Source organism: Hyposmocoma kahamanoa, unplaced genomic scaffold (genome assembly GCF_003589595.1).
Source record: "Hyposmocoma kahamanoa isolate Upper Pololo Valley unplaced genomic scaffold, ASM358959v1 202, whole genome shotgun sequence".
Lineage (NCBI taxonomy): Eukaryota > Metazoa > Arthropoda > Insecta > Lepidoptera > Cosmopterigidae > Hyposmocoma > Hyposmocoma kahamanoa.
This window is the reverse complement of record NW_020653726.1, coordinates 5,899,498-5,911,627: the sequence shown is the minus strand read 5'-3', so window position 1 is coordinate 5,911,627 and position 12,130 is coordinate 5,899,498. Positions and strand designations below refer to the sequence as shown.

At 35.1% G+C, this 12,130-nt stretch overlaps 1 protein-coding gene across 1 annotated transcript; it reads left to right on the top strand.

Moving 5' to 3' along the window:
- The first annotated feature begins 634 nt into the window (after positions 1-634).
- On the top strand, positions 635-9,070 carry LOC113227090. Its single transcript, XM_026459963.1, has 2 exons — positions 635-743; positions 6,615-9,070. Exons 1-2 carry the CDS (start codon positions 635-637, stop codon positions 9,068-9,070), a joined length of 2,565 nt encoding a protein of 854 aa, XP_026315748.1.
- Positions 9,071-12,130: the final 3,060 nt, after the last annotated feature.

Sequence of the window (12,130 nt, the reverse complement as noted above, 5' to 3'; positions counted from 1 at the left end):
AACCTTGGAACTCGATATGGATATCCTGAACAATTTATGTGATGTACATACTTAAGGCACTATAAGTTGCATTGCCTTGAAATATAGTGAATATTATACTAGCAATATCTTGATTTTCATAAATCTCTAAATTCTAATTAACACATCCTTTGTTACAATTAGTCGAAATGATGTAGAGTTGCACAATAAATTTATTTATTTTATTTCATACAAAAGGCATACAAGAAAACAATGCAATATCTTACCAAACTGCGAAAACAGTTTATTGGCGAAGTTACACTCAAAATCACAAATTTATAGTTATACCTAATACGAGTACATTTAATCAAAACTGGTGTAGACTTCTCAATGGTAGATTTTAATTAAATTTACATGGTTTCAAGAAGTATCAATTTTAATTATTTCTACAAAGAGAATTACGTAACAATTCTCTGTCTCTCAAAAACTCTAATTTGTTAAATATAATTGGCAAGAAATGCCTATTTTGTTCTTTTACCCAAATTAGTTGTGTACTTTTGGACATACCTACATATTTTCAAGGGACTAATCAAAGGACGAAATATATTTTCGACATAAAATCAATGTCGAATGTATACTATTGCATGTTCATATATAGGAGTAGGATGTTTCCAAAATGGAACCTGTACAAACATCAACGGTAACAACTAGGTACAGATTTCAGGTGGCGATAGCAGGGCGGGCGCTCGCTCGCCCCGCCCCCCACGGCCATTGTCTAAAAGGGAGTAATTGAATAAATTATCTCGAAATTTAATAACCCTATTAGCCGCTGACGCAAACAACTCTTGACTGATAGTCGGGAATGCGGGATATCGAATATTCAATTATTCCGCACACATGTTTCTTTATGTTTTCTAGGGTAGGAAAATAGATTGATAATGATCCTTTTGTTCATATAATTTGAATCTGAAGTTGGTCAATAAAATTAAATCCGTCAAATTCATATACAGGATAGCTTCTAATTATTTCTAGCAACGCGTGAAACAAATCAACGCTTCTACAAAACGTATGTGTTGTTTCTGTTTTTATTTTATTTTTTTTATAGAAAATATGTGTTCGTTCATCCTCTGTCTTGTATGGGAATAATCGGGAATATATACTGTTTCTCTTGATTAATTATTTGTTTGAGATTGAGAAAGTCACCACATAGGTATAAATAACATACATGTATACAAAATAAAAAAAATAAAAAACAAATGTGTCAAATAAACTTATTATTCTATTATTTATTACGTACTCGCTAAATATTATTACATTATAATTATTCAGCCATAACCTATATTGTTTAAGAACACATAAAACATTTACAAATAGATACACAATTGTGCAGAACCGGTAACTTAACTGAAATGTACAGTACATGCATTCATGGACATATTTAGAGAAACACTAAATATAAGTTGAATTACGATAACATGATAACGATGTTCATCATAATTCACCCTATATTTGGTGGCCACATGCACCAGAACGTTGAATTAAAAAAAAGAATAAACTTCTTCTATTAAATGGTCTGGTATGTGTGGCCAGTGGTTTGTATGAACATTATCATAATCCAACCTTCTTTAGCATTTCTCATATAATGTCCTTGAGTGTTGTATAGTAAAAATAGCAAAAAAATATTTATAATACCAGAACGTAACACAAACATAATACAAACCAAAAACAATGAGGGCAAGATACTGTTTATTAAATTGTGTAATAAAAAATCACACATAACAGAGGATAAAAAGAATATTTTAACTGACAGTGGCCCTACTACAGCTACAACTAACTAATACGAGAACACAGCAACTTTTTGAGAACGTTGTTCATACATTGTTAAACCTTTTCAAAGAACTATGTGCATACCAATATGAACTTAAAAAAAAAAATAAAACAAAATAACTCCTCAATCATTTCTTAATCTATCACAATAATATACCAATCATTTATAAAATAGTGCATTTTGGGTAGAGTTCGAAATGATTTATATTAAAAATCTCGTAGGAATAATAAAGAATAAATTAAGTTTTTATTATTTAGTGTTCTGTGTGAGATTTTTATTATAATTATAATAACTATGACTTGTGTATTGTAAATTGTAACAAAAGTATCCAAACATAATGAATATATTGTTAAATTTATAAACAATTGTTTTTTAAGTAATTATTAGTAATGAAGTAAAAAATTACTTGTAAGTGTAATAAAAAAAAACGGAGATTCATAGGGAATTTTATGAAGGACCTCTAATTTAATTGTTCTGTGTTGTTTCTTATTAACAGTCTTGTTAAAGAAAGTAACAAGGCTATAGTAAGTTTTGCATTAAAGAAGGGTTAGATAAACGTCATCCTGTTTTTTTTTACTTTAAATTGCTATTACATAAAAATTATATATTATTAATAAATAAATAATTTGCAATAACTTACCTCAATATATTGTAAACAATTTCGACGATTACATTTTATAATAATAATTTCTACCACATTTATTCTACATATTTACTTTAGTTAATTACATTTATTATGATATTATTTATGAGATATGATAATTTTATTTTGATATGTTTCGCATTGATATTCTTTAGAGTTGTTCTTGTATTATATATAATACAATTACTCTAAATTCAATACATGAACATTGATGTTATTGTCCATTACATAAATTATGTGGGTGTTATATTTTTAATAAACAATATGTAGATTTATAGGGCCACATCGATGTCCGGAGGGCATCACTCCTAAGGTTTGCATTCGCGCGCACTTTTGAATTTCGAAGACAATAGTTTTTTTAAATCAGCACTTGAAGATATGGAAGGCATAACGAACAACCACGTTACAAAAGAAAGTTCTTTTACTTTGTCTTACTAAAAATGTAAGCATGTTTTCAATGTTTTACTTTTAATTTTGATCGCGTTTCCACCCTTAAGAGTGATGCGCCCCCGGTGCGCGCCACGTGACTGCCGCCGAAGAACCTTTGTGTTTACATCCAACCCTGCTGCACCCCGCGTCCCGCCGACTTTCCACCCCCACTCTAATGCTATGTTTGAAAATTTCGCATTTTCCTTTCGTCGTTTTCCGCAACTTGTGTTGAAACAGAAATGGTTTTGTTCCCCATTATTTTAAGTTTTAGTTTAATTAACTTAAGTGTTAAATACGTTATTTTATTCAATTATTTACTGTAAATGTACTTAGGTAAGGTATAAAATACTTATAATTATATTAAATAAAATAAATAAACATCTAAAAAATATGATGCCTGTTACGTAAAATAAAACTACATACAAAGTACCTAGTAGAACGCAACTACTTCAACTGGAAACAGCGATAAGAGGCTTAACGCTATAAAAAAAGAATTTAGGTGCAGGGAGAAATCAAGGGAACTATATAAATTGAATTTATATTCTGTAGAGTCCCAAATGTTTTATTTATTATTTGAAAAAGGAAAGGTAACATACTCCATCCAACCATTTATTTAACTTTTGATATATGCATGCCTTTGAAGTTCCGTAATTATTGACATACTACCACCATAGATTTAGTACCATATACTAAATCTATGACTACCACAGACAAAAAATGCGATACTTCCTAGACTCTTTTATATTTTTATTTTAGTGAAGTGACCTGCACTTTAGCTCCGATATTTATCGAGCCAACTTATTATATAACGAAGATGATTCAAGTTGATAAATTTTGATACCACTGTAATAATTTATGATAAATTGAGATAAATTATAAATAATTATAAAAAATTCTTATTCTTCATTATAATTCATAATTAATTAATTATTAATAAATTATATTCTATAATAAATATATAAATTATATAATAAATATTCATCATTAATAAATTCACTATAATGAATCGTCGGATTCTTTTCCATATGAACGGGAATTATCTCTTGAATCCTCATTAACATTAATTATTAATTCTTGAGTACACAAATTGTCAAACGCAACATCACTATCACAATCAAACAACATCTTCTTTTTGATAATAAATAAAACATAGTGCTACGTTCAAGTTTTTCGTCTACTTCTGTTTGCTTATCAACGACATCCTTTTTGGATTTCGCCAGTATCGAGATTTCCGCTTAGTAAATCCAGGGCCTTCTGCAGGTTCTGCTATTCAACGAGTATTGTGGGAGCACAATATGCGAAAGAATTACAATATCAAGCCGTCAAATGGAATATCCCTGACTCTGAAACTGCAAGTAACCTACGAAACTGAATAATGTGTACATATAGCACATTATTAGCATTGCAATCTTCGGAAACGTTTGTAGATTTGTTACATTCTATACACACATCAAAAAAAGTTTGCGATCAATAGCATAAGCTCCTATAATTCTTTAAATTTAACTTTATCAAGAAAAAATCTATGTTGTATGCTTTCTTTAAATAGGAATACCCTGTTTGAAATTAAAATATAAAACTATTTTTTATTATTTATTTAAAAAAATTGAGCCATTAATCATAATGTAATAGTGATAGAAATTTCATAGAAAGAAAAAGACTGTTTAATTAAACTTAAACAACAATTTATTATTAAAAGGTGTGAATTCAATATAAAATAACTCCTCCCCTGGCTCGAATACATGCGAAGATCCTCCTGGGCATGCTGAGGATCAAGTTATCCAGCATTTCCTGGGGTAACCTATCCCATTCTTCAATAGCGGCTTCCCTGAGCTCTGGAACTGTCTGGGGACGTGGCTCACGGTTCCATAATGCTCGTTTAAGAGCATCCCACGCGTGCTCTATTGGGTTTAAGTCGGGCGAGCCGGCAGGCCAGTCTAATCGTGTGATATCGTATTCTTGAAGAGCAGCATTGACTCGTTGAGCTCGATGTGCGGGCGCATTATCATCGACCAGTACAAATTGGTGCCCATGGTTTACTCGGAATGGTCTGACGATATCATCAATAGCAACTGCTTTGTACATGTCTGCTGTCATGAAGCCCCGATACGGGATCAAAGGCGTTGTAGCTCCAATCATAATGCCACCCCAAAAGGACACCGATTTTCCGCCTTGCTGAACTGTTCCAGTGGCAGTTCTTTGTCTTTCACGGTCGCCTGGTCTTCTCCAGACACGGACACGTCGGTTATCTGGATGAGTGCTGATTCGGGATTCGTCAACGAAGAGACAGTTTAGCCAAATGTTTTCGTCCTCACCTTCTTCATTTTGCCGAAGTCTAGCCCACTGCAATCTTCGTTGTTGACGTTGCCGGGAATTGAGCGGAGCTCGCCAAGACCTCCGTGCTCGTAATCCAGCCTGGTGCAAGCAATTGCGAACGGTCTGCGTGCTAACTTCAAGCCCAGAGGCGGCCCTAACTTCTGCTTTTATTTTAGTGGCGTTGATTGTTGGATCACGGGCTGCCAGCAATCTAATATAGCGCTTATGGGCAGCTGTCAAAACAGTTGGGCGACCGCTGCGGGGTCGGTCAGCTAAATTCCCCATTCCGTGATACCTCTGCAACGTAGCCACGACACAGGATTGGGATATAGCAAGTCTGCGTGCTATTACTCTCGTGGTGTATCCTTCTTCCCTCAAAGTTACTATTCTAGCTCGTAAAACCTCTGATAATCCTCTTGGCATTTTTTCAATCACAACTTTCCGCGAAAAATATCTTGAGTCGGTTATAATTGACTAAATCAGATTTCTGAATGAGCTTAAGCTAGGACTGAAAGCCTTTTTATATGAAAAAACAATTGAACGGGGTCATTGTTTTATGTTCTAATTTATTTTTTAATAAAGAATCTAAAAAGGAGAAAAAATCATAATATAATCTACAGTAACAAAAAAGATTTCAGTTTTTCGAAGTGATCGCAAACTTTTTTTGATGTGTGTATACATTTGACACAGTTTAAATCATATCGTTTCCTTGGTATAATAAAGTCATACGTCAAAGGTCATTTTATCACGTGGAAGTCATAAAATATTACGAAGTACTTATTTCATAACAAAAGATGTATATATGTGAAATTTTGTAAATCTCCCATTCAAGAATAATAACGTTATCGACTAATTCTTTTAAACTTCTCTCCTAAAAAGTTGTCATTTTGCAGATGTTTTATTATACCAAGTGTGCATCACAACACAGAATGTCTGCATTGTACCGTGTAAATAACTTTTGCGTTGGAACTGTAACTCTTCCAATCGTGCTAAAGGTTACAATATGTCATAGTTCAGACCGTCACGTACGTCAATTTCAATTAGCGAAATTTTACATCGAATGTCAAAGGCAAATAATATCTGCAAATTATCAACTTTTGAATAGACAGGCTTAAAGATTCCACGAAATAAATTAATCGAATATTTTTTAGGCGCTTTTTTAGCTTATTTAAAAAAGGAAATCAACGATAACCAATAATTGCACGCCGGCTAATGCAGTTCCGCCATTAACAACGTTTTGTGTCACTGAAAACTATTGTTAAGCACACGCAATCATAATTAAACTACTGTTTAATGTTCGTAACGATGCATTTGTATTTTCAGATTTTTTATCGGGCGTTTTTATCTATCTATTCATAGCCTTCAAATAAATTTCGAATTAATTTATTACTTATTACTTACTATCCCTTTTTATTGCCTTTGTTAGCATTGATAACTTTCTAGTTTCACTGGGGGATGTTCTTGGTGGTTTGTCAGCTTTTGGAACTGTAGCCATAATAGGAGATATAAATATCGATATCACACCAAATAAATTTGACACCACCTCTCTTGATTACCAGGACCTAATAGCTCATTATGGTTTATACCCCGGTCACTTTTTTACTACACGAGAAGATAGCGGGACTTGCATTGACCACACTATATTGAGAACCTCTCTTGCGGCCACAACGCTAGTCTTAGATGCAACAATTACTGACCACTACGCTGTCCTACTCTCTGTCGAAACAAATAGTCGAATTCCATGTCGCAAAATCTCCAGGATCGACTTTATTGAACTAGATGAAGCCATCAATCAAATAGATTTTGACACGGTATATTCCACTAATGATGTAAACGTTGCTACTCGATGTTTGATTCTTCCTATTCGTCTGGCCATTAAAAGATGCACTAAATCCTATTACGTATCTCATAGGCGGAGAGCGCTGAAGCCTTGGATTACCCCGGGCCTAATAAAATGCATGAGGCATAGAGACAATCTGTATAGGAAACTAAAAAAACATCCTAATGATGAAATTCTCAAACTCTCTTATAAAAGGTATCGAAATTTTTGTAACGCTCGCATAAAAAACGCAAAAAGACACTTCGAAAGGGAAGAAATTAGAAAGGCTGGCAGAGATGGAAGGCGACTGTGGGAAGCCATTGGTAAAGTTGCCAATGTAAACAAACCAAAAAACATAGCTGATTTACTTTTGAAAGTAGGAAGTTCACCTCAAAGTTCAATTGATTTGGTAAACCATTTCTTTGTAAATGTGGGCCCTAATTTGGCACACACCAATATGCAGAGCTCGGGATCAAATTATAATCTGCCTGAGAGGTTCTATGGTAAATCTTTTGCTATGCTGGAGACAGATGAGCGTGAAGTGGAGCAATTAATTAACTCTCTAAAGGCGGATTGTGCAACGGGATGGGATGATATCTCTGGAAGTCTTATAAGACGATACAAAAACCTCATCATACCGCCGCTCACGTACATCTGTAATCTCAGTATCTCTACAGGAGTTTTTCCTGAACAATTTAAAACAGCGGTTATACACCCTATATATAAGGCGGGGGATCGGGGCCGTTTCAACAGCTATAGGCCCATCTCAGTCCTATCAGCCTTGTCAAAGATTCTTGAGCGCATTCTCAACAACAGGCTGGTTAACTTTTTGGAAACCACTCACCTTCTATCCGTTAACCAGTTCGGATTTCGGAAGGGTAGATCGACTGCAGATGCTGTACATCAGTTAGTTGATCATGTGGTCATCAACTTGGATAACCGACGTGGATGTCTCGGTATATTTCTGGATCTGGCCAAGGCATTTGATACGGTTTCGATACCCCGACTATTACATAAGCTGCAATCACTGGGACTGAGGGGACCACAGTTTGATATATTTAGAAGCTACCTCTCGGAGAGAACTCAGTATGTAAAAATTGGTGCGTATACTAGCGACGCCCAACCCATTACGTTCGGAGTTCCACAGGGAAGCATTCTGGGTCCGACACTGTTCCTAGTATATATCAATGACCTTTGTGATTTACAGCTTCAGAACTGTAAAATTTTCTCATACGCTGATGACACCGCGCTGATATTCTCTGGTGCGGATTGGGATGAGACCTATCAATCTGCACAAGCTGGTTTTAGTGTGGTAAGGAGGTGGCTCAACGACAATCTTCTCACACTTAATGCAGAAAAAACAAAAGTAGTCCCTTTTTCAATCCGCAACCATACTATATCTGATAACTCACAACTCAAAATTGCCGTCATCTCCAACCACGTTTCAGTATCTACAACCTTTTTGGAAATTACAAACAGTATAAAATACCTTGGAGTGCTGATTGACTCAAATCTTAATTTTAGACAGCATATTAATTTATTATCAGCGCGCATTCGGAAGCTCATTTACATCTTTAAGTCTCTCCGTCACGTAGCAGACCCCTACATCATGAAAATGGTATACCTTGCTCTAGGACAAAGCTTATTTACTTATTGCATTTCCGTCTGGGGTGGGGCCGCTAGGACTCATTTTATTCTTGTGGAGCGAGCACAAAGAGTGATTCTGAAAGTTGCCTGCTTCAAACCGTACCGTTTTCCTACTACGGATCTTTATGACTTTTGTCAAGTTCTTACTGTTAGGCAACTTTTTATCCTCTGGACGGTGTTGAGACAACACACCCTTACACCTTATGACAGTGGCTCTGATAGGCGAAATTGCATAGTGGCCTCTTGCGACCGACTGAGGACTGCCTTTAGCCACAGATTTTTCTGTTTCCTTGGATATTTTCTGTACAATAAACTCCATCGAGAGCTTCACATTTTTGGGTTGAATAATTTCGAATGTAAGAAGAGGTTGGCAAACTGGTTGCAAAAATTAAATTATGATGATACGGAAAAGTTGCTTCATCCAATAGTCTGAATCAAACTTAATGTTCCGTAACTGATACACACACTTACATGCACACACACGCACACATCTATCCAAATCACACACACCCAAACACACTCGCGCGCACACAAATACACACACACACACACACACATGTATTCCAAATTACACACAACCAAAAACACACACACACACAGCGCGTGCACATAAAAGAATTATCTCGAAGGTTTTTCTGTTACCGTAACTTATTTATTTATTTTATTTTTTTTCTCTCATGTATATAATTTGTGGTTGGTATATGTATACTTAGTAACATATGTTTCATTTGCAAGGGTTGGGGCCTGGTGACTTGTAGCACAGGTGTTAAGCCTATAGCAAGCACCAGCTCCTACAAAATACTGTTCTAAAATTACTAAGATTGTTTATGTACTTCTTATTTGTTGTTGTATTTTGTGGAGAAATAAAAAGTATTATTATTATTATTATTATTATTATTACTATCGATCTTTTTATGTCTTTATATGTGATTACTTACTTTATATGTATGTAAATGCACTCATAAAGATATGAAACTGTTTCTAGGTAAATGACGTAAGGTATAATTTTCAGCAAAGAATTGTTTTTGTAATTTTCAGTTTCTATATTTAAATTTTCACCATAGATTTTTTTTTTATTACTGTGGTTTATCCTTAGAAAAAGGAAAAATTCCATAGTGTAAGGGTTTATCACAGTTACAACATTTATGTGGTCTGTGGTTACAGCCGCGATTTGGTTTCTTTCATAATTAAATTGGTAGTACATGAATCTGACATAACAAGTCATAACTTTTTTATAAAAAAACCTTAGACTATCGAAACCAATTTTTCCATCCTCTAAGAAAAAAACCGACCTGAAAAGTTTCAAGATTTGCCAAATTTTGTTAAAATCGGTTACCGGAAAGTGAGCGAAATTAGATTCATCCCCTAGTTTGCCACACTTGGAGGTGGAACATTTTCTTCAAATTTAAATAGGACCAATACTGAGGTACCCTCTTTCCAACAGATAATCATCAAAATCGGTTCACAAAATGCCGATGTAATCACGTGACATACACAAGTAATAATAATAGTATAAAAAATTAAGAACCTGCTCCTTTTTTGAAGTCGGTTAAAAATATTACATTAATACGTAACACATATTAGAAGTAGTTCCATATTTGAGTAGAGTTGATACACTTTGAAATCAACTTTTTCAGTAAAATATTTACAAAATGTTATACAATAAAACTTATCGTTTTTAACAAACAAAACAAAAGACTAACCAAAACATTAAGGATATTAAATTTCGCCGAGCACAATGGCTATTCGGAATTTCCGGCCCAATTTGATTAACGTGGCAACAGTGCAACCCTTTTTGTTTCACGCTGAGTCTAAAAGATTAAAACATACCCCTGGATATTTCTCAAATAAATACCTAAATATATTTTAAAAAAAGACTTCATTTGTTTCACATTATCTTGTGTAATAATATATAATAAAATATATTTGATATATAAGTAAATATATTTGACGACCTCGGTGACCTAACGGTTGACATTGTGGAAGCGCAGATCCCGGGTTTGATTGCCGGTACCACCGATTTGGAAATGAACTTTTCTGAATTGGTTCTGGTCTGGGTGTTCTGGGATGTGCCCCAGAGTAAATTCCGCTGCTCTGGTATTCATAGTACCTGTACTATGAATACCAGAGAAGCGGAATTTACTCTGGAATTCTCTAGTTTGAGACCGGGTAATTGATGTGGTTGTCGGGTACACATATATTAAACACATACACCGCGTCACTGGCCAAAGTATTCGAGCTCTTTTTAAATGTTAATGAGAATTATTTATCAAAATCTCACAATCTTTTATCTACTTCACACAGACACTACACACTCACTCACAGTCACTACAGAAATGTCACAGTGCCTGCTCTGTTCTGCAGTTATGAGGTACAGAGGTATAGAACTTTAAAGATCATTTACACCAATCGGCAAAGTATAGTAAATCATAATCATCAATCCATTTATGTCCTAACGCTGCGCATGAGTTTTCCATAAGGAAACTGTTTACGCCTTTTATTACTTACCTATTACCATATGTATGTTAAAAGACTTGCTTTTATTTTGTTCGGAACGTAATTGATACTAAAACATTTTCACAATCTTATCCTACTTAATAGATACGACTCAAATTGAACATGTCAATTATTGCGTTCAAATTTATATCGACACGCCGGTCACGACTACAGTTCAAACTCCACATGTTGGCCCTTTGGAGGATCGGTACTTAAGGTTTTGGAGAAGTCATGAGAGCCCTTTCATACATGCAGATTTCATCATTATGTTTTCCATCTCACCTGTTGGAAAGTGATGATAAGTTCGACAATGTACATGCAAACTTAAATAATGCCTATTCACTCTCGCCTTGAAAAGGTCCTAGTTATAGCGTTCGGGGAATAAGTCCGCAGATAGGAAAGCCCACTCTCTAGCCGCTCGCCATATAAATGTAGAAGCGAAACGCTTCGTGCGAATCCTGAGAATATCCACAACACAGGGGTGGAAACCCAGCCCACGTCTAGTCCCCTGATGATAGAAAGGGGAAGGCGGAATCAAATTATGCAATTCCATCGCACACTCTCCGTGATATATTTTGTAGAATACGGATAAGTAGGCAACTTCACGGCGGTCTTCAAGACTCTGCAGCTTCGCCTCTACTAATTCCGAGTCAACTATAAGCCTCTTGGCACACTTGTCGTTGTTGATTGAATACAATGTTAGTATTTAGAACTAAATTCCATACGATTAAAAAGACTCAAAAGTACAGGCTTGCCGTTGGGACATGAACTCAAGTAGGCTTCTTCATAGTATCCCAAAACTCGATGGACACCGATTGCTGCTTGTCCTCAGATCAGCCATGTGTCCAATATCCCAGAGTGTATATCTTTCATAAAAAACATTTATACTACTCTTCCCTCATCTCCATCATGAACTGCCTCCGTGGCCGAATGGTTACCATGTTGAACTGCCACGCAGAGGGCCGGAGTTATTATTATCTTTTTGGCCTTTTACAAG